At 38.8% G+C, this 23,739-nt stretch overlaps 1 protein-coding gene across 1 annotated transcript; it reads left to right on the top strand.

Moving 5' to 3' along the window:
* The first annotated feature begins 1,347 nt into the window (after positions 1-1,347).
* On the top strand, positions 1,348-21,854 carry SPI1 (Spi-1 proto-oncogene). Its single transcript, XM_064714317.1, has 5 exons — positions 1,348-1,680; positions 8,122-8,215; positions 15,634-15,821; positions 19,577-19,724; positions 20,384-21,854. The coding sequence occupies exons 1-5, from the start codon at positions 1,636-1,638 to the stop codon at positions 20,698-20,700; spliced, it is 792 nt and encodes a 263-aa protein (XP_064570387.1). The 5' UTR covers positions 1,348-1,635; the 3' UTR covers positions 20,701-21,854.
* Positions 21,855-23,739: the final 1,885 nt, after the last annotated feature.

Genomic DNA, 23,739 nt, shown 5'->3' with positions numbered 1-23,739 from the left:
TGGTTTGATCACTTCCAGGCTGGTATCCAGGGGGAGACTTGAGAAGCACCTCAGAAACAGAAGTGGACTGTTAAGCAGCTTGCTTATTCCCAAGCTAAAGTCAAGAGTTCATGGTATGAATTAAGGAAGAATTAAATGCTTATGCATCAACGAATGCTGATGAAATCCAGTCTGAGGCTTCAAGAGTTAATATCCCATCATGGTCTTGATATTATCCCATTGCTAATATGGTTTGCTTGTGGAGTTCCTGAGGGTGGGGAATGAGAGGAACTTGTGAGTGGCCTCTGGTTTTACCAGTGTACAAGGGAGGAAGTCTGGAGTGGCTGAAATTCCCCTTGCACACAGATCCAGGTGAGTGGTAAGCAGGCTGCTTTTAAAAGCAGAACCTGTGGCACATGGGCATACACTGAAGGGGAACAAACCAGACAAAGAAACTTCACTTTTCCAAGACATTAGTAACTAACTGCAAAGCAAGAAGGCATGTTGCAGAATGAGAGCTCTCACCCCTTGTAGCCAGGCCTCAACCCCTACATCCTGCCCCAAGCCCCACTCACCTCTGGCACTGCCAGAACCTGCATGTGAAAAGCTTTTGTTCAGCACAGCCAAATGCCAGCAGAGCACTGGGATAAGGAGAGGGGAGAAAATCAAGTGAGCAGAGCTAACACAAAATCTCTACAAGGTTTTTCTGCACCTGACACTTTGAGCAGGAGTCTATAAATCTTATTCTCTATTCACTGTTGAAGGCACTCAGGACCTGAGGGAAGTCATTGTGAGAGACATGTAATACTTTCTCCTTTTCCCCATTCACTTTCTCCTTGCAGGAATTATAAAACAAAAGAATTCACAAGAAACAAATACGAGGACAAAGTATCTTTCACTGAACTTACTCTCATGCAAAGCTGATGACAAAAGTCTCGTGGGCATAACTTCAGTGTTTTGTAAAAACCTAAGGCTGTGTATTTGAAACTGCATACTCTTTTTTTCCTACCTGCTAAGTATTGCCACATCATTTCAACACAGGACTATTATTAATGCAAGTCTATGCCACTGCTCTGGCCTCTCAGAAGTTGTCGGGGCTGTGTCTATGATGTCTCATTAAACCTGAGAGCAGCAGCACCATGGTTCTGGTTCACGTGCAATGGGAAGCACAGAGCCTTCTCCCAGTGCTGCACTCACCCTCTCTCTTGCTGAAGGCAGGCTCTGGGCTGCTGATTATACAGCCGAGCACCTGTCCATGGCTGGGGCAGACTTCCTGCTGAATGCCGCAGCTCCCTGAAATGACATATATGCAAACTCAAGTGTGATGTCACAGCGCACTGATAGACCCAGGGCCTATCTGCCTTCTACAGACATTTGATAAAATCAGGAACTTCGCATACAACTCGGGAAGAAGTTCACCTCCGAACCTATTAGGGCAAACTATGAAAACTTGTTAGGGTCCTCCTGTCCTGAGATCCACCACTGCTAAGGGACTTCACGGAGTCCGAGGATCTCACTTTTTTCTTGATTTTTTTTTTCTTTTCTCATTAGTTTTCCTCCTTTTTTCCATCATTTTTTAAATATGATTTTTTGCAAGTCAGTTATTCTGGATGTTTGAAAACTGAATTAAGAAAAATTCACTCAGAAGTTGGCTGAATGTTGCAAGCTTGCAAGATGGAAGGATTTCCCCTTATTCCCCCTGTGAGTATATGGATTTATTTGTAATATGGATCTTTAGGTTCAGTAGCAAAAGAAAAAGTAAACCAGGTTTTGTTATTTGAGAATATCTCTGTTTTGGTCTGTATTTGTAATGCCAGGAAGTTTGGCTTGGGTCAATATATAAAACTAGTGACAACACTGCAATGAAAGGGAAATTAACATTTCCTCCCTAAACTTGTATCTGATTTTGATCTCCATTTGTTTTCACAGATTAAATGTATGGTATTCTTGTACAGGGTGTTTATAATAAGTCAGTAAATCTCTCTTCTTCAGTGCCACCTATGTGATACAAAGGTCGTCTGTCTTCAGATTGTAATTCTTAATCATCCGAAGTCTCTGACATAGTTTATGTATTTAACTGCCTACTAATCTGTGAAAAAGAGTTTTTGAATGTTGATTTACATATTGCAGATTTTAGGACTCTGTGTGTTCTTTTCAATGATGGCATTTTAATTTTTAACCTAATATTTTCTTGAATTTTCTTGAATTCACTGACTGTTAAAAAGCAACTGGCTAATAGGAAAAAAACCTACAGTCCTTATTTAAGTCTTTCAATGTTTTCCCTAACATATAAATTTTTCTGTGTGCCTATGGGGCATGTCTGTCCTTTCCTTAACTGTAAGCATTGTCGCACTGCTGTAATTTATCGTACGGTGAGTTAAAAAATTATTATTTATGAAAAAAATAATGTCACTAACCTGTTGTTCAGAAACCAGGCTTAATGGGAAATCTCTAAAGAGATTGAGTACAAGAGCCCTTAATTAGATTTCATTAAGTTTGTAGAAGCTGAAGAGGCGTCAGATAAGGTGGTTGACTTGGCTTTTTATGTGGTAGATGGCTTACAGTAATTGCTGTACATGTGTCAGATAACAGAGAGAGACAATGCAGATCCAAAGGGTTTTTAACAAAAACTTATATCAAGTTTTGGTTTTGCCTTGTCCCATTTAATGAAGACTAAAGACATTTCTAATCTTTCATCCAGAAAGATTGCCTTTGAATCCCTGTCATGTTCAGAATTCATGATAACTGAAAGTATTTATCTTATTTTTGGGGGAGAACCCTTATTTTATCAGTTTATCATCAATTCTCCTGAAATCACCTATCTACCTAAAGGGTGAGGAGACTCTAAAAATAATTCTTCTTTTTCTTAAATACACAAGATTTCCCAATGGGTCTCCTGTAAGTGCAACAGAATAGAAATCTGAATAGAAACGAGCTTAAAAAACATATCTAGAGATTTCTCAGTATGTTACTTGTTGGGCTTAACAAAAAATAAATTATAAAGAAACACAAACCTTGTCTTTAGCTACCCCAGAAAACTGCATCTCCATTCAAAAAAAACCCAATTGTTAATTTTCTGTCTATTTATTAACTCATAGCCAAGTTTTCTTCCTTTTTTTTTTCCCCAGTGTTGAATGCCAGGACATATGTTGAATAACTTGAGTGAAAATCTAACACAGTTTGGCCCATATTCTAATTTGTGTTGCAGTTAATGTCTGAACTGCGTTCAGATGAGTGATACAACTGGCAGTGAAAACCCAATTGCATCTTACTGAAGCCCTTGATAGAGCAATTGGGGGTTTTCTTTTGTTTTGTGATTAAACTGCCAAAAACCTAATAAATTTGTGGTTTGTACTTTCAAATGTCTTTAAGTGCACTTTGAGCACTGCCAGCTAGAGTCCTACAAGTCTGTCTCCTGGGACTTTTTCAGTGGGGAAACACAAGCCTGTTTGTAGGCAGGGGTTGCAGCAACACTTCCCTCCTCCACCCTTCCCCGGTCAGTTGAGGGTGGGTCAGTAACTGCTTTCTCTTGCCTGGGCTAGGAAATTCTTATCCCTCAGCTGGAAAACACTGTTTAAATTGTCTGGGAGTACTGCATCTTCCTCTGAAGATTAGAAATTTTGTGGGGAAAAGTTCTGCAGACTGGGTCTGTGTCTTCCAGTGCGTGACAGAATTCAGTTGTGTTATGGGTCAAAACATTATTAAGTCAAACACCTTTGCCTGAAGAGGGTTCCAGTTTTATATGAATCCTTAAGTAGCCACCTGTAGAAATCACAGCTTTGAATGAAGTATTTTTGCATGAGAGCAAAAATGCCCCACAGAAGTACTGTGTTCCACATAACTGCATTATCAACACGGTCCAGTGAGGCCGGCCCAATGAGTAATCATGCTAATATTTTTACTCATCTTTTCTAAAATAGTTATACTGTAATTTTTTTCCAAGGAAATAAAGTTAATCTTGGCCTTAAAGCTTGTCTCAGCAACACATCACTGGAAATTGTCTGAAGTATTTTTGAATCACATGCCAGTGAATAGTTATATCAAGATAAAAACAGATCAGCATTTAGTGATTTTACAATTCCCTGGAATCATCTGACAAAGTCTTGGGGAGTAACAAGATTTTCAGACTGCTGTTCAGTTGAGTTCAATGTGTCTCTCTTAACCAATGCCAACTGAACTTTCTCTGGCTGGTTTTGTGGCTTTTCCCTTGAGTTTCAGGGCAAAGATGGAAGACTGAGGCCACTCTTCATTTATAGATGTCTGTGACAGAAAGTATTGTTTGTTGGCCTCTTACCTGAGGGTAGAATACTGTCTAGATAGTGCACTGCACCTCATGGCATGCATGCAAGGAGATACCAACTTTAGACCACAACTATGGGAATGTAACAAAGCTTTCAGTCATTCTTTTACATGGAAATAACCAATAGAACAAATGGCCATTGACATCAGTTAAATATTAAACATAAGCTATTCTTTGCTTTTTGTCAGGAGTAACAAAACAGTTCAGTGTCATGGAAGAGCTGTCAGTAAGATGATGAAATGGGTGTGGGTGGGGAGGTTCCAGAGAAGGACAGGGCAAGTGGGTAAAGATTGACACAAGAGGCAACAGCAATGAACATGGTGAAGCCTCTCTAATTAGAGAAAACATTTCTAAAGAAATTTTTCTTAAAAAAACCCAGAACAACAACCACTCCCCAAAAAATCAGAAAGCAATTAAAAACATGTTATTGAAAATAGCCTTTCTAATAAATAGAGGGAAATCTCCCACTTTCCCATAGAAAAATCAGAGAGAATACATGCTGTTCTATGTCCTTTAACCACCATCCGATTAAGTTGATGATAAGTAGACTCTTAAATATTTAATACATCTTGCCATGTTAGTTACTGTGCCCTTGAAGATCAGACACCAAGATAGAAAGCAGTGGCATTACAAGTCCTGTGTGGGGACAGATGGGTCCAGTTGCATGAGTTAACAAGGATATTCACACATGTATTTTATCAAAAGGATCACTGGACAGGAAACAAACCCAAGGACAAAAATTCCAAGGATCCATGAAAAAGAAATTTTAAGCCCCAGACTTTCAAACCGAAGTTTATAGTACACCAATGCCCTATGTAAAATCATTTTTAGATGTTGGGTATCTGCAATTCACTCTGTGATCAGTCATATCTGTAAATATTAAGGGAGTCATTGTTTTAAGAGTCTATTTAACACACCTCCCTTTAGCTCTGCTCATGGAATATGCATCTGAACTGTAAAATTAGCTTTTGAATGGTAAAATACTTCATTCTCAGTTGTCAGACTATGAGTCACTATTGCCTGTAAATGTATATTGTTCTAAAGTGGGGGAGTTTGGAAACTGAGAGAAGACAACAAAGGAAAGCACAATTAGGAAAAGCCAAACATTCTTTTCCTTGCCTAAAATATGTAATTTTTATCTACTTTTGGACTGATGTTTGACCTTCCTGCCAAGCTATACTTCTGTAAAGATATGAGTGATAGATGCCTTGCTATACCACTGGAAATTTTAGCAAATTAAGCCTACATTGACAGGATAGTGATTTCTTTCGAAATTAGTTTACTTTTGGCTAAACTGTTATCAGCATTTAAAACTCCACTGCATTTAGGTATTAACATTTTAATAATTTGTACCAGTTTCTAGTATCTCAGTTGAGAAGAAACAGAGATTTTTCTTTCAAACAATGTACATTTATGTGACTTTTTAACCTCTGTTTTTCCTAACTAGTATGATATGCATTTTTCATTTAGATGTTGACATTTCCCCTTTCACAGAATATCAATGCTTTCCTTTGAATTATAGTAATTTACAATATTAATTAAAATTTAGTTTTTAATTTATAATATACTAATTTAAAATTTTGAATATGAAGGCATAAGTTTATAAATTTACCAGGAAGCATATATTTAGGGAAAGGAAATGAGGGAATGGGATGAACTAATTTGCAAAGATAATGAGAAGGAGAAATTCCATTCAGAACTTTATCCTAAAGAAAGCAAAATACAGTCTCATTACTTTTTCTTGTCAGAGATCAGAGTACACCAAAGGTGGAAGGAATGAAGATGAGTAAATACATATAACCAGAGAGAACACCAAGAAAATACATGGAGAAAAAGCAGAAATGTTGAGGAGATACATGCTGTAATGACTTTTTCACCACCTCCCTGAAATCTGGAAAACATGTTATACTTCCTCTTGTATGTCTGTGTGAATAAAGGGCAATTCTACTGTAATCACATAGATGTGCAAAGGGAGACTGTTCCTACAGTAGAGCTCTGGAGACCAGAGAAGAGTCCCATCACTGCTATTCCTGTGTGGAAGCAGTTAAAGGATGACTTGTCCCTTTTCCTTAGTCTTTCCCCTAGAAAAACTTTACTGTGGGTTATCATCTTCTCAAGATTTCCCCAAAGCAATTATCCACCACCACTGATTCTGTTTGGAGCTTGTAGCCAGGTGATGGATTTTCTCTGGAGGCTTTAAATATTCCATGGGTCTGACTCCCAGTTAGTGTGTGTGCTGAAGGTCACAAAGTTTTAGACAATCTTACCAGTGCCTTTTGATGATACACTCATAGAACACATGGCTGCTGCTAAGGATTTACCAAGTTCCAAAGTAATTTCTGAAAATGTTTTGTTGGGGTGTTTTTGGTATGTGTTCTAGCATCTTAATCCTCAGAAAGGGACAATCTTTAAATCCCCATATTCCAACAGAATGAACCGAAGGAGTTAACCAGAAGAATTATAGAAACCAGAAAAAAAAGTCCTTTCCTTTTGCTAGCTGCTTATCTACCACCTCCATCTGGATTTTAGTGGCAGCTGCTACCTTAGGTTCCATTTCTCAAGCAGTCTAGAGGAGTAAGAAAAAGAGAAGCTGTCCTGTATTTCTGTCATGCTGTTACCACAGCTTAAGCTTAAAAAATGCAGATGTTCCAAAAATGTGACAGGCTCATGGAGGGAAAGGATTTGGGACATATAGATAGGCATATGAAATATAAACACAAGAAAGACACTGATCATATAGTTATCATGTTATTCAAAATATTTGTCCTTCAAAGTTAGTTATGATGGAGTCATTGATAGAATTAAATGTTTCTATTAACACCTAGAAATACTAAAAGTAATTTCCTTCCCAAAAAAAGGCAAGAAGGTGGTTGAGTTCTTTGCTGTTGACAGTGCAAGAATTTGTTTGGATTAGAAAGAAATACTGTAACAAACTTAATTGAATTAAGGTTTAACAAAACAGACACTGTTTTTCTCTAACTCTTATTCTGGAAATAAACAAGAAGAAACATTAGATGAATCAACAAAATTGTGCACAACTAATAGTAAACAACCTTCATTGTGACAATATAAGATCTTACTCCGTGTTCCAATTGGAATACTAGGCCTGAGGAGGAGGAGAAGTGGGCAAGTTAGCCTATGTCACCAGTTTTGAGAAGCTAGAGAAGACTCTAATTCTACAGCTAAGCATCCAACAGGTCACAACTCACTATTTTCTCCACATTTGGACTTTTTAAGTTTTCACTGTGTGTATCTAGAAGCCCTGTGCAGTTGATTTGAGGCAGCAAACTTTTAGAGGTCACCTTGGACAGTAACTGAGAAAGAAAATGTGTTTATGCCCTCTGTCAGTGTCACTACCCTCTGACAGACTCCCACCATTTACTCAGACCTTGTAGAAACAATATATTTAGGCAAGAGAAGTTTCTGCTTTCTTTTTTGTGTACAGGAATAATAATAATCATCATCATTATCATCAATAAAAGAAAATATCTGTTACTACCAAAGAAAATATTTGCACTTGTGCATAATATCTACAACAACTCTAAAGCAGTATCCTCAGAAGGCTGGAGTGTGGGATACAAGGGATTTCTGTATTACAACTGGACAAGTTCTGCTACACAGGCTGGGTCTCTTTTCTACTGGGATAACTTTTTTTCCCCCCCAAAACCAGTATTTGACATCACACATTTTATTTCTGCTGATTCAGTAATAACTTGAAATCTCCCCTTTCTTTCCCTAAGCAATATAAAATGGGTTGGCATCAGTCCTTCACGAACTATATGAATAATTTGGAAAGGATTTGTATAAACCTACTGTTCTAAAAATTCCTCTTCTTTTTACAGCCCTCTGAAGATATGGTACCCTATGAGTCAGACCTCTACCGACAGCCCCATGACTATTACCAGTATCTCAACAGTGATGGAGAGAGTCATGGTGGTAAGTCAAAAACTATCTCCTTGGAGCATAAAATCTCATGGGTTATCACAGGAAATGGATTTAGGACATACAAGAAAATAAAAAAAATATTGCTGTGATCTATAATGTATAGGAACACATTTTTGAATCAGGAACAAAAAATATTTTATTAATAATATAATATTATTATATTATTTGTTCCAGTCCAGCAACTGCAACATGGTTTCTCTGAAAGAGCATTTTAAAAAGAACTCTATGATGCAAGGAGTTCCCAGGAAAGTGGGATCTCACTATCTCTACCCTTCATTATCTTTACTGTGGTTTTATTTTTCTCTGCAGATCAAAAGCATTCAGCTTGCTTCTCAAGTTTTTAAAGCATGGATTTGCAACAGTGTATTCCTCTTCTTGTGTTCCCATGTCCAACTCCCATTTCACTTAGGTCCTAGATAATCTATTTGTGCTTAGGTTTCTTTGATATTTAGCCTTTTTCAACTCCATATATTTTCCTCTTTCTTTTGATCTCTATTGCATGTTGCCACACCTAACTTTAACTTTCACTCTTCCCCCCGTACACCCAAGTACTTCCTGTCTCTAAATCTATGTAAAACTTCCTTGTAGCTGTTTGTACATGAACATAACTCAAGGTAAAATTGCTGTATGATTATTCATTACTTCAATTTATGTATGTGATTTCAAAGCCTTGGTGTCTATGTTTTAGTGTTGTCTGGGCACTGGACTCTAAATCAATGCAGAGGCAAGAGTCTCGCTTTGTGGATTTTGTCTCCCATGCAATACAATGGTGCAGCAAGAGCACCCTGGAAATACCAGAGTCAATATTGACTCAGGAAGGAAAAGCACCGTTCTACTCCATTAGTGGTGGCAGTCCCTGCAGGTTCTGGAGTTTCCCTGAAAGAATCCCACTGATATAGCAACCAGGCCCATTGCTGTTATAATTTAAGACATGAACTAATCATAGCACAGCGCTGTTTTGTGGCAACAAAAGAGCAGTGAGTGACTGAGTAAGATGGCTCTGAGCATGTAGCTGAAAGAGATTCCTACCTAAATTTGTTCTCTACACTTCATTCAGGAAGCACATATGATATTCTTAACACCTGAAGACAAAGAATTAATTCAGTTTTTATAAGTTATCTCATGGCATCTGTCAAGTCTCATTAATCAAACCCAGCAAATTCCACATGGAAATTTAGGGTTTTTACATTATACCCCATACCTGTTTGCACACTCATAAAACAGGATAACATTGATTATCTCAAAAGGCAATTGTGACAATTAAACAATAAATATAAAAGACGCCATGTAGGAAAAAGCACTGGGAAATAACTTTTCTGTCATTAAGTCTAGGCTACCTCAAGCAAAAACTTCTCTTTATCTTTCATCATTTTATCACCCCATCTGGTTTACTGCCCATTTTTCTACTGAAAGGCTGCTTCTAAGCCACATTTCTGAGTTCACTAGCATGATTTTACTCAGGATGATGAACACAACACATCCTGGATAGTGACCTGTATGGGTTATAACCTAAGCAGTACCTAAACATGCGCGTTAACCAGAAATTTGTCTGTTCCTAAAGTTGTGCTGCACTTGTCCTAAAAACCCCAAAAACATTTTAACTCCTACAGTAAGTGCTTATGGAAGATGCAACCTTATCCCAGCTTGCACATTTCAATCCAATTTTAATTTATGAAAGCACCTGTAATATAGTTGGTTGTGTATAAATATCTGTGCCTTGTGCTGTCTTAAATTGCTCACAGTACAAAACAGCAATGAACAACCAAAAAATGCAGATGGAGACTAAAACCCACAAATTATTGTAGTTTCCATCTTTCTGATAAACACCGAAAAACCCAACTTCGGCTTTCATTTTGTTTACATGACAGAAGTATAAAGTCTTGAGGATAGACATGCAGAGAAACAGGAAAAGGATGCCACAAAGTACATTTAGAAATATGTACTAAGTGTTCAGAACAAAGTGGATAAAGGGAAAATGATTGAAAAATTGAGGGGGAAAGGAATAAAAAGGTGCTGCAGTAACAGCAGTGAAAGAGATAAGAACCTAATTAGATAGGAGTATAAAAAGAAGAAACAAGAACAGAATTGAAGAGAGAAGTTCAGCTTGGGATACAGTGAGATCACTGGCAATACATAAAAATAATTTTACAGGCCTATTTAGTACCACTATGCACCTCAATACAACCAGTTAATGCAAATAGATGCCACTAGACAGTATAATACTTTTGATCTTAGTGACAAGGGACTGTTAAACAAATAGGAAAATTTCCTGAGGTGTCAGACTACCTCTCTCTCACTGCTAGAAAAATTATTTTGTGAAAGGGAGATGGCAGTATCTTAATCTGTAGATTGGTGCTACATGCATTATTGTCCCTTTTCCTCAAATATAATACTGAAGGAAACCATTACACCTTATTTATTATCCCTTACTTACTTATTTACACAAATAAGTAGTAAAGTCCACAAAAAAATTGTAGATCTATTCCATTAGTGAGTAATATTTAGGAAATTATTTCCATTAAGTGCACACTGAAATTAACAAGCAAAACCACAGCATGATATGTTCATCAACACAAGCATTGTGTGCAATTATTTTCTTTACTGCAGTGTAACTCTGTTTTAAATACTGTAATAAACACAGAGACACAGTCATGCTGGACAGAAGCTGCTTTGAGTGATCATGTATTAGCCCATCACCCTACCCTGAGCTTGTAAGTCTGTAAGTGTAACAGCATATTTTGTAACACTAATGCAATCTTTGTAATTACAAAATTCCACTGCAGCTTTGTCTCTATGTTGCCACCAAGCATTATAGGTTTAGTAAAAATCACTTTTTGTATGAAGCTGAGTGCTCACCCTTGTTCACTGCGTTGCTAGCCTCGTGGAACTTTCCAGATTTTATGATCTGGGATTTTATTTTTGTCCCACATCCTGGAGTAACATGACCATTTAGGAATCTCAGCTTTGATTTTGTTAGCCCACATAGAAGTGGAGGAATGTCCAAACGTGTGAACCTTAGTCTGAAATGCTACAGGAAAAAGAGAAAGAATTCCAAACTTCATTAAAAAATCACCTCCCTCCAAAGCTATTCTCATGATTTGATGGGGCCTGACCCATAGACTTTTGAACATTTGGCATAATTAAAGTAATGAAGTTTGTAAAGTGAGAGCTAATGAGATTCTAACATTGTTTTAGGTAAGACTGGTGCTTGGCCCAGGACCACAGCACTCTTCTCAAGGGTGACTCTGTAGTGTCTGATCAAGACATTGAGTTTCCAGTGCCCTTCAATATTTTTCTCATTTCCTCTACGGCTTTTTTCCTTGACTTGCTTTTTCAGGTGTGCAAAACAGAGTGGGAGCTTGTGAGCTGTGCAGCGTGGGGCTGTGCAGAAGCCCTGTCCTGGGTCTCCCTGTGCTGGCAGGCGAGCCCAGCAGGAGCAGCGCCCCGAGGCCCGGGGCCAGGCTGGCAGCACAGCCCTGGCACCGCAGTGCCCGGCCGGGCAGAGCACGGAGCTCACAGAGCTCACAGAGCTCCCACGACTCACAGAGCTCCCAGAGCTCCCAGAGCTCCCACAGCTCCCACAGCTCACAGAGCTCACAGAGCTCACAGAGCTCCCACAACTCACAGAGCTAACAGAGCTCACAGAGCTCCCACAGCTCCCACAGCTCACAGAGCTCACAGAGCTCACAGAGCTCCCACAGCTCACAGAGCTCACAGAGCTCCCACGACTCACAGAGCTCACAGAACTCACAGAGCTCCACGCTCCAGAGCTCACAGGTCCCACGATCCAAGCTACAGAACTCAAGCTCACGCTGCGCACTGTTGGCACTTTGCACTGCATCATCGCTAGCCTCTTGCTCCACACTTATTACAAATACCTTCCTAGAACATGTTTCATATTCTGACCACTGGTGGTACCATTATTCATCTATTAAAACAGGAGCAAAGCAGCTTACAGGGATGAGAAGGTGCATGGGAATGTTCAGTCAGGTTTTCTCACTTGTGGAGTGAGGATCTACCTCCATGGTGAATACTGACACAATGCCTTTAGGTCAGGTATTGCTTCCCAACAGGCTAACATCCTCTGTCATGAGAGGGAGTTTAGAATTCATTATTGTCCTTCCTCTAACCTTTCACTACATACAAGACCAAAACAAACATAATCTCCATGCCTCTGTAAGAGAGAATTTTTTTCACATCCTCTTTCACTTCACATGAAATTTCTCATAATGACTCCATGGTGTAGGTATAGCTTGGCTTTTAAGATATTTTCCTTTACCCAAAGAACAGGCACTTTCCATTTCTAGAATTTTTATCTCCTATTTTTTTTCTTCCTTCCGCCATCATATTTTAGAGAAAAGAACAAATTGGTATGTGTAACTGACATAACACTAACAAAGAGCATAGAAGTAAAGAGTTACTGGTAACTCAAATATCTGCATATATTTAAATTTTTAATTTTCATATGCAATAATTTAGCCAGGAGGGTTAACTGCAGAAGGACTTGTGGGGACAGATTTGTAATTTCTCTTCTAATGTTACTAAACCAATATTGTTTTTCCTAAGGATTACTGGGAAATTATAGATATTTTGGAAAGAATAAGGACTTTGCTCCCTATCACAACTAGAACATTTGGACATAAGTTTGTGTTGAAGTAATTTCTGACATAGATTTTTTGGTAGTGTAATACTATGATGTCATTACTTTAAATCCTATATGCTGTGTTAATTGTATTATTTTATTACTTTATTTTTACAACAGCATCTAATTCCATAAAAAAGGAATTTAGAAATTAGTATGATAATTACTAATTAGTTGTTAGCATGAATATGCATAAATAGTGTTCCATAGGCTAATTAATTTGCCAAGGGAAAAGTTAAAACATTTCAGAAGCCACAGTAACCTTGTCATAGGTTCCAAAGAACTAAGAGATATCTCAAAGTATAAAAACATTACTGATAAAAATATTTTTAAATTATCAGAAGTAGACCACCTTGAGGGTACACAGATACTCATGGCTTTGCTGCTAGTAAGACATTCCACCTGCCATGGACAGCCTCAGAGACATTTTCCTGGGCTTTGTCATCCTCCCAGTTATGCACTGATCTCAATTGCTGTTGTGGATTATCAGTGACAAGGGATCTTTGGGAATATACATTGCCCTCTAACACAGCACTTTCCACACAACAGGCAGAGCCACATCACTCTAAGGAACAGGAGTTTAGATTATTCCTGGGATGTATTCTCAACAATTTAATATGCAGGGCTGCCCATGGTATATGGGACCTCAAGGGCTGGCTCTACTTAGAGAAATCTGCACCAATTTAACCTAGACAAAACATGAGTTAGTGTGGCTCAGTCTCCCAACTAAATGGAAAGGTTTCACACTGAAAGTGCTCAAAGCTTCCTACCAGGACACAGCCTTAGGTAAATGATGCATTTCAACTCACACACTGCTGTTTCCTTGCAGTAGATGTTGCAGCAGATGTGGATATAAAAACACCTGAGTGCTTTGCATCCATAAACCCCACTTTTTTACTCTAGAAACTGAATTTTTTGTCTTGAAGTGCAACATGAAGAAGTGCTACTGTGCACTGTAATTATCTTAGGGCTATAAAATCCATACAGAGGCCATAGAAAGTGCCATACAACAAAGTGAAGAAATGACAAAGTAATGCAGCAGCTCCCTGGATACTTTTATAAGCACATTTCCCCCCCTTTCTCATGCAGTGAAGAGGTTTATTCATTAATCAGAAAAGCAGAAAGGACAAAAAAGTAAGTGCTGGTATCATAAATGATCTCACAGAGCCTCCAAATAAATTTCTACTGGCTTGAGCACAAAGGCAGCTGAAAGAGCTTACAGCTTCTCAGGTTCAAGTGTGCTTGGTGTAAACTTATCACGGGATTCACTCCAAAGGAAGCCACATTCAAGGTCCCTCCCTTGGACTGAGAAAAAGAACTAACTTGACATTTAAGAAAAATATTCATAGCACACTAATATCCAGATGTCATGCACAATAACATATATTGCAGAACAAGACAATTGTTCCTCTATAAATTTAACTACATTTAGAGGAACATGTTCAATTCTGTTCACTGTGTTATTGGAAGGATGTCAACAGCTGGGAGGGAGCTTGGAGAAGTGTACAAGTGTGAATAGGGAGATGAATATACTGATTTACACTGAAAGACCCAGAGCTGATGCTAGCTTAAGGGATGAAGAGAAGTAGATTGTAAGAGTACATGACAGCAACGTGAAAACATGTAAAGGGGAGGACAGAAATTTTTAAAATAATTTAATAAGGGAAGAGAATGTGGAATATTAAGATATAAATTAGAACTGGTACACAGAATATCATAAAGAAATTTCAGCCATGCATAAAGTGATACACAAAAAGATGAATCCTGGAAAATTAGTTCCAAGCTCAGTCCAGCAGAGGATGCAGTGTTGACACTGATTTTAAAAACAGGTTGCACATAGATATGTGCAGAATTATGTATGCAGCTATTGTATATGAGAAATTAGAATTACTTCACATTTCTTGCAGAAAATTTTAAATTTTGAGCCACAAATATGACATTCTAAAAAGCTGAAGGTTTATGTTGAACTAAAAAATCCAGAAATCTAGAACTGAGAATAATATGGAATTTCATTTCAAGGATAAATTAATCAGGAAATATGATAGTGGTTATTTAAGTACTTCTTCATATTTTTTTAAAATCCAAATTATCACAGAATTTCAAATGTACTAAAGAGATAAAAAAGGTAGAGAAAGAATCTGCATTAGAATTCAGCCTTCCCGTATACAGTGAACACCAGATTTCCAAGTGTTTATCCTTTTATTCTCTAGTCTTGGTGCTTAAAAATGTGTGATATAGCAAAACAGCAGGAAGTGACTTTTTTGCAGCATTCCTGAAATTTTGCTAGCATAGTAAAATAAAGTCTAAAGATAGCTGCAGAATAATCTTTACATTTTTTCCACCTCCTCATTTCCATGCCATGAGGAAGAGTGTAATAAGAATATGACAGTGTGTAAATCAGTAGAATTTGTTGTCTTAAGAATGACAATGTTTTGAAACTTGTTATGGTCCCTTCTTGAGAAAGGTGCCAACATTAACATCTTCTGCATCTTGTGTTAAATTATCATTTAAATCCATCTCACTATCTGAGAGTATTTTCCTACTAAAAATGGCCTAAGTAATACTTCCCAGTCACAGGAATTTAGGAGATTAGGAAAAGAAACTTTGCAGGGATCTATAGAAATTGTCAGCAGAGACAAACAGGTCAACAGGAGTGGTTTGGAGAGGGCAGAAAGGGCTGTGACAGGAGTGAGAATCCATGAAAGCCAGGTAAATGCCATGTTTTTTCATCTTGCTGGGATGGACAATCTATTTTTACTTTCTTTAGATCATTATTGGGAATATCATCCACACCACATGCACAGTGAATTTGAGACCTTTGGAGACAACCATTTCACAGAGCTGCAGAGTGTGCAGCCTCCCCAGCTGCAGCAGCTCTACAGGCACATGGAGATCGAGCAAATGCACGTCCTGGATTCTGCAATCCCAACCACACACATCGGACTCAACCATCAGGTATGGGCACCAACCCTGCTCAGAACTTCAGAGTGTAATTAATAGTAAAGAAAAGAATACATTGGGAATGCATACTATGAAGTGAAAGAAATTTCTGGAATTAGTCACTCAGGTTCTTAGGGGATGTAATGTCTTCATTCTCAGGACTAATGTATTTTAAACATTCTTTTTGCCAATGAGAAATTATGCTCCCCACACTGTCTAAAATGAGAACTGCATTTTGTGGAGGTGTTTTGAATTTCAATTTTTGTTTCATTTGGAACGAAGATCAACTGGTTTGCAATTCTGCAGATGAACTGGGGGTGAGAAACTTTGTATCATCATAGCAAGGGTACCCTGGGCTATTAAGAAGTAATTCTGAGCTTTGAAGTAGCAGTAAAGTTTTAAATATTTCCAAGGAACCCTGAAAATTTTATATGACTTGTATGAGAAATGCCAACAAAGACAAGTCTCTGACAATTCTACCACAGGCTGAGGAGACCCTACTTGTGTTTCTATCTGTGAGTAAATAAGTCACAAGCCAAAACACAATGTCTTGTCTTTGCTCAGATTTTACATTAAGCCAGGCATTTCCCTGTAAAAAAAAAATATATACTCCACTATGCAGTAGTCACCAAAGCACCAGTGAATTCTCGCTGAACCTGAAATTATAAGGCGTTCCATCATACTGCAAAGACAGTAAGCACAGCAGATGTGGAAATCACTCTTGATCCTACAAGAGTATGCCCAAAGTCATTACTGGGGGCGGTAAGAAAGCTGGAAGATCTTGTGCTAAAGTGTTCCCCAATGTACATGAAATGTCCTAAATGCAAGACAGAGTAGAACTGAAGTCAGAGAAAAGAGTGTTTGCTGATTACAGTGCTGCATGTTACAGTACCCTTGCTGAAACTTTGTGAGAAAAACTGCATGCATGGGCTTGGCATTTTGGGTTTCTCTGCTCAAAGCAAACCGAAATTGGATGTTAATACTGTATTAATCAAAAAGAAAGAAGAGAAAAAATAGAATGAGTAAGTTAACACTGACAACAGGAAACTGCAAGCCATCAAAAAAATCAGGAATAGAATTTAAGATGTAGATACAAACAAAGAATTAGGAACAGAAAGTTACAAATATAAAAAATGCATCATGGAACAGCAGCCTGTGGGAAGCTTCAAGTTGTTTCAGTTGCTCATTGCAACTGCTAATACCTAATGACCAACCACGACCTCTGGCCAAGGGCAAAGGAAGAAAATGAGCCCCTTTAGGGGTGTCTTTGGAAGCACAACCAAAAGGCAAGAGAGGCCACTTCTGCTTATTCACATTCATTCTTCTCAGCTATGGTCTTTCATTTCAGGATGAAAGGCAGGGAACTAATTTTGTTACAACTTTTGATAAAGAGCACTGCGATCTCCCTGCCCCACACCCTACCAAGCTGCAGATGTTAGTATGTAGAATTCACCACTACCCTTCTTTTCCTTACCAGCAGGGGATCTTTGGCTTTTTACTTTATTTTACTTTTATTCCTAGAATAGCTCATACAAATAGTACTTGGCATGCTCTGAAGTTCAGCTTCTGGTGCGTCTCAGTCACAGTCCCATGCAAAGAAACAAGCAAGAAGCAAGTTTTAATCCTCCTCTAATTTGCTAGTTTTTAACTAGTATGCTTGTCCTGCAATATCAGGGTTACTGTTTGCAGTAAAGGAGGAAGGTGCAAAGATATTTCTTCAATTTTCTGTGGATATCACATTGCTTTGTGAAATTAAATTTGAAGTGTAACATGTTCATGAACAAGATTTGTTTGAAATTTTGTTAGCCTGCCAACAGGGACCTCAGAAATACTAAAATAAGAAAAAAAAATCATTCTGAAGGAAGAATGAAAGAGAAGGTTGGAAAGCCCTGAGAAGAACTTTTAGAAAGAGGAAAATCACATGTAGGGGCCACAGACCCTGGGAAAACATCAGAATATGGAAAGTAACTAGTAGTTCCTTAAGTTTTCTCTCTCCAGAGCTGCATTAGTAACCTGGCTCTTTAAAGCACACAGGTCAGTCCTCTGTGACTCTGTCCCAAAACTTTGTGACAGTATATTGGCTGCCCTTGTTGAATTTCAGGTGCAGAGGAAGTGTAAGCAAAGGTACAGCAGTCAGGGACAGTGGGGACAACATGGAGAAAGCTCACTCAGCTCCCCAGGCTGGCCTCTGCAAGACACCATGTCCCCTCCCACTGTCCCACTGAGCCCCAGTGAAGCAGTTCCTTACTCCCATATGACCTCCCGAAGCACTCCAGGTTTCCACAGCCCTTTTCTCAAAGGCACCAATCTCTGTTCCTCCCCCCTGTAGGACCCTGTCCCCCCTCCTCATTCCCCTTCCCCCATGGCACAGTCTCTCCCTTCCTTTCTACCCCAGCGCTGCAGCTTTGTTAACTGTAAGAAGCTGAAGGTGGCTGTGGTGAGGGCTGAAGTTTCACTCCTGGGGATCTGACAGGAAGCTTACAGGGGCTCTTGCCCAATCCTGCCCTTCCTGCCAGATCGGCTGCAGCCAATGTGCCAGCTCATTAACTGCCAGCTGCAGTGCCCACGCAGCCCTTGGCACGCGCCTTATTGGGACACTTCAAGGTGGTGCAAAACTCTCCCAAAAAGCCCCGCTCGGCCAAAGCCAGCACAGGGTGAGTGACTCATCAACACCCACTGCCCACCCAGCACCTGAGGTCCCCTGGGGAGGGCATCAGGCTCAAAACATCCCTCTCTGGTGAAGGAGGAGAGCAGTACAAAAGAAGCTCACTTTCAAGGACTATCATCTGTCCCATTTCATGAAAGCTGCATAAAATATGCTGCTGGGTTTGGGGAATGTTGGTTGGGTTTTTTTAATGTAGGGACTGGGTTCTTATTCCCTGCCCCTCAGACTGACCTGCTTCACATTATTAAGTAAGAAGATGCAGTAATCTGTGCCAACTGGTCATGTTTCCTAGCAAACCAGACCACAAGTGAGAATTTACAGAGCTGAGGTATATTCCACACTGCTTCTGACAACACCTCTATATAAGGGCAAGGGAATTTAACACAAAAACTGGCTTGCTAGCTTTGCAGATGAGAAATTCCCCCCTAATGGGGAATTTTCAGATAGGCATTTTGGAAAAGAGAGCATGGGCTGATATGATATATCCTTATCTTAGTGTTAAGGCTACTCCTCTCCTCATGGGGGAAGTTTATGAGAGAAAGCTGACGGACCGGAACAATTCCATCTCCAAATTTGGATGCAGTCCCATAGGGTTTTGGTGCCATCAGGAGGTACTGTGCCTGAGAAAGGAACAGGACAACAGAGCAAAAGCCAGCCATGATAGGGCAGAACTGTTCATCCTTTCAAATTCAGCTCCAGATGGACTGAGTTAGGAAAACAGTTGTTCTGAAAAGCAGTTTCATTCTGGGGATAGACAACCAGGATCAGAAGCTCATTAGGAAGAAAGCAAGCTTTGGGGAGATATGGGAAAGAGGGACAGTGCTACTTGCATAGGATATAAGGTATGAGAAAGTTTGGCATTTACGTTACTCATTCTTCCCTCTGGTAAAGGTGCATCATTGTACATGTGTGTTGACTGTTATCTGAAAGTGTTCCTTAATAAATGTCAACAACCAAGTCACTCAGTATTACACTAAACATTTTCCCATACCTCTAACTTTCTTCCTCCTTTTCTCTGTGCCTCTTTTCATTACATTTCCTTTTTTAATCTTGATGTCCTACTCTATGTCACTGCTTTCTCCCTCTGCTGCTCTGTTCTCCAAAGGTGTCCTATTTGCCCCGGATGTACTTCTCTCCACCTCAGCCCAGCTCTGATGAGGAGGACATAGAGAGGCAGAGCCCCCCCTTGGAGGTTTCAGATGGGGAGAATGACGGTGTGGAGCCTGGGCCTGGAATTATGCATGGAGAAACAGGTCAGTGAAAACAGAAGGATTTTGTCAAGCTATGAACTGAGCAGGTGTTTTATTACCATGAGGATAATGAATGAAACTGTAGAACTGCTGTGCTAGTATTTTATGCCACTTCCAAAGCTTTTCTTTCCCTGACTCATTGCACTCTCCTGTCCTCTGAATCTCACAACCATAACTATCTCAAACCTCATTTCTTAATGTACTCCCTTGCCTCCTTCGGCTTTGTCTATTCAGGCTTCCTGAATGGAAATGGCTTTTGCTATTTCTACTCCAATTTCTAAAAACAGCCAGGAAAACCAAGACAAGAAAGTCAAAGAAGAACCAATTAAAAAAAAAAAAAATTAACTCTCTTTGCTCAGTATCTGAGAGTCACATTCTGTATAACCTGCCAAAATTAGGTCTAAGTTAATTTTGAATTAGCAATGTTTTTCAATTAGCTTCAAATTAGCAAATGAATTTCAGAAGTTTAGCCATTGGAATTATTCTTGCTTTTCCTTCTTGGTATATAACCCCACTGTTATATTGTCTACTGTTATAAATGCTGCAAACTGAAGTTATGTCTCCCAAGGTAGCTGGAATACTTAGATACTTTTTGCTGTTTCTCCAGGAGCTACACACAAATACTAATGCTCCACTGGCTTTCTTCTGTGACTCTCACACAGGCAGCAAGAAAAAGATACGTCTGTATCAGTTCCTTCTGGACCTTCTTCGCAGTGGGGACATGAAGGACAGCATTTGGTGGGTGGACAAGGAGAAAGGTACTTTCCAGTTCTCCTCCAAACACAAAGAAGCATTGGCGCATCGCTGGGGCATCCAGAAAGGCAACCGCAAGAAAATGACCTACCAGAAGATGGCACGGGCTTTGAGAAACTATGGCAAGACAGGGGAGGTCAAGAAAGTTAAGAAGAAGCTGACCTACCAGTTTAGTGGAGAGGTGATGGGAAGGGGGGCCACTGATAGGAAGCATTATCCTCACTGAGGCCATGGGACCCTAAGCAAGAAAAATATTGAGAGCTCCTGGCTGGATTCCAGCAGAGGAGATGGACACATCTTTCTCTTTGCTTCCTGTGCCCCCTTCTCTGCCTTTAAACAGCCTTTATCATCAGATGTTTCTGGTACGAATCCCCTTCTTCAGCATCTGAGAACCCCAATCATGACAGAATTCTTTGCTTCCATCCTCCAAGCTGGACAGAGTTGGGAAATTTAAACAATGAACAAATATATTGTCAGGAAAGATATTTTTTTCTTCATTTTTTCTTTTTTTTTTTTTTTTTTGTTTTGATTGTATTGTAACTAAAGAATACAGCCAATGAAGTTTTGCCTCCAGAGGTGGTGCTGTGTCACCCACAGTGACACCGCGTTAGCTTCCAGCTTTTAAACTAGCATTAATACAGGCTCTGCCGCAGCTCTCAGAGCTAGAGAGAAGTTTGCAGATCTTGGAATGAGACTCGTTCTTTTAAATAGTAATAACATGTACATATTTAATAAAATTAGGTATAATGAAGTTTTGATGTTTGCATAATAAATGATTACTTCACAAACACATGTCACGCATTCAGTTATGCAGATACAGCTCCTGTGTGGCGTCTGAGCAAAAGGTGCACTGGGCTGTAGGGCCTTATCCATCTGTAGCTACTTTTTAATTTACCTGGAAATATCATCAGTGGCGTCAAACTCGGTAACAAATGTTACAAGGTGAAATACATTACTATGAAAGAGACTGCAGTACTGAAGGAAATTTAAAAATACATATTTGTATATATTTCTCACTAATTTTTCCTGTGCAAAAACCCTGTTGAACGTTTTCTGGTCACATATACCAAGAATTGCATTTATATCCCCATACCATTTAGAATGTATCAATTAACCATGTTTTTTGCAGTTTTACTTATTTTCCTGCTCCTGTTCTTTTGTCTTCCTTTCCCCCACAGTGATACCTTGATTCTCGCTCATGAATCTTTCTTGGAAGTAAGTTGTGTTTAATCATGTTTTTGCGGAATTCCAGTACAAAAGAGTTTCAAGATTTTAACTGCGGATTTTAAGCCCTACTGTAAAACAATTAATAGTAACTAATAACAACTGCACTGTAAAAATAACACTCAAAATGCAAAATAAATGATAATTCAATACCTGAAACATCATGGTAAATTTACCCAGTACATCTAAGCACAGAAATTAAATCTAAATTCAAGCAACAGTAAGAAAATTTGCACTTCAAGTTTTAACATTATTTAACATATCTCAACTGTTTCAATCACTCAAAAATGAGGACTTTCCCAAAATAGATGAGGTGAAATGAGGCAGATAGAGAATGAAGAGAAGGAATTTTTTTTAGTAATATTGAAATGCAGTACAACATGCCAAATATCACTAAATAATCTGAAATTTTTCAGAGTTTGCTCCTCACTGAAATCAGAAATAGTTGAAGTGATGAGCTTCTTACAGACCTGAGTTCTCAAAACTATATCTAAAACCAGTCATTGTTATCTGCACTAACAATCTCACTGTGGAAGTGAAAATCTGGTAGCATCATGGACTACAGTGCCTCTTTGGAGCCAAACAAGAAAGAAGCTCCTGGTTAAAAAACATCCCAAAGTACTACTTCCCAATTTTTATTCCCAGTTTATGAACTTGATAAATACATCAGTCAGCGCCAAAAATTAGCTGAGAGTTATCTTTCATGCCTCTAAAAATCTTGTAATCCAACTTTTAGTTACTGTGCTTTGAGGATCATTTTTCATTCACTTAGAGTTAGGATGAGTCAAATTAAGAAGACATTTTATTTCTAAAATTGTACTGGAAGAATTTACTTCCTATAGGAAGTAGTGTAATACTCACTGGATTAGGCTTGGATAATTCCATCTGCATCCAATTTGAAGTTTCAGGATGGAAGCTGTTGAAGGCAGCTCTCAGAAGACTAGAGCACTGACACAATTAAGGTTCCTTCTTGCTGAGCTACATACTCAGGACTTCTCTGCTTGGTACTGATGATGTTTGGCACTGCTGGCCTGGAATTAAAAAGAGATTAAAGACATTTTCACTCATCAGACTTGCAGACTTGATATTCAAGAAAACTAGAGTAATAATTCCTCTCTTCATAAAAACATCTTTATCACAAACACAGCTTCAAAAGAAGAACCGATCCTTCTCTGACACTGTAATTTGAAGGAGAAGGATCATTTCCTCTTGCAGGAAAACTGTGATAACTGAAAAGAGCCAACTGATGAGTTAATTGTGGAGATGCTTAGGATATCACAAAAGCCATTTCAAGCTTACCAAAAAGCTTTCTAAGATCTATGAGACCTATTTTTCCATTTCCCTAGCAAGTCTTGCACAAAACCTTATTAGATGCTGGAGAAATAATACAAAATTAAAGTAAGCTTTCAAACAAACAACAAGAACTTTTAAATGAGCTATTTGAGTGTGTACATTACTTTAAAATGCTAATTTAGAGCAACTACTTATACTTGAATTAAATAATTTGCATTTTACACTGGTTTTGACCACAAGAAACATGGAAATTGAAGGTTCTGAGAAAGTTATCCTGAGGGAATAGTAGAATTAGCAAAAAAATATTTTTAAAAGTAATATTGAATATACTTTAACCAGAAGGCTTAAAATTTTATCTCCAAAGCTGAAAACTTTTTCTCTTCCTCTTGTTAATGCTTTGAAATTCTGTTTCTAAAAATATTCGCTCCCCATCTGTTTCTGGTTAGGTTTTTCATCTGTGGCATAAAGAGTGAATAATCATGTGTTGCAGCTGTGAAAGAGACCAAATGATGGTGCTTCTCTGCCAGAGTACTGTTTGTCTGCTACACAATCCAACTGCTCGGGACACTAGGCAGTCTAGGCAAGCTGAATTATTGCCATTCAGCTGCACATGCAAACACAGAAGCTCTTTGGCTGTTTTAGACAAAAATACCAAAATGAATATGACTAAATCACAGGTTCTGCAAAATTACAGAGGAGCTGCTTTCTGTGAAGGTGGCCAAGTACTAGACAGGGAGATGTGATCAAA

Source organism: Zonotrichia leucophrys, chromosome 5 (assembly GCF_028769735.1).
Source record: "Zonotrichia leucophrys gambelii isolate GWCS_2022_RI chromosome 5, RI_Zleu_2.0, whole genome shotgun sequence".
In the NCBI taxonomy this organism is placed as follows: domain Eukaryota; kingdom Metazoa; phylum Chordata; class Aves; order Passeriformes; family Passerellidae; genus Zonotrichia; species Zonotrichia leucophrys.
Note: the sequence above shows the minus strand (reverse complement) of the source record. Positions and strands in the feature narration are given on the sequence as shown.

Bases quoted from the DNA above. Each gene is read 5' to 3' on its own strand.
- SPI1 (XM_064714317.1), top strand. From the start codon at position 1,636: ATGTTGCAAGCTTGCAAGATGGAAGGATTTCCCCTTATTCCCCCT. The intron at 1,681-8,121 runs GTGAGTATATGG...TTCTTTTTACAG, and splicing joins GATTTCCCCTTATTCCCCCT to CCCTCTGAAGATATGGTACC. The intron at 19,725-20,383 runs GTCAGTGAAAAC...ACTCTCACACAG, and splicing joins AATTATGCATGGAGAAACAG to GCAGCAAGAAAAAGATACGT.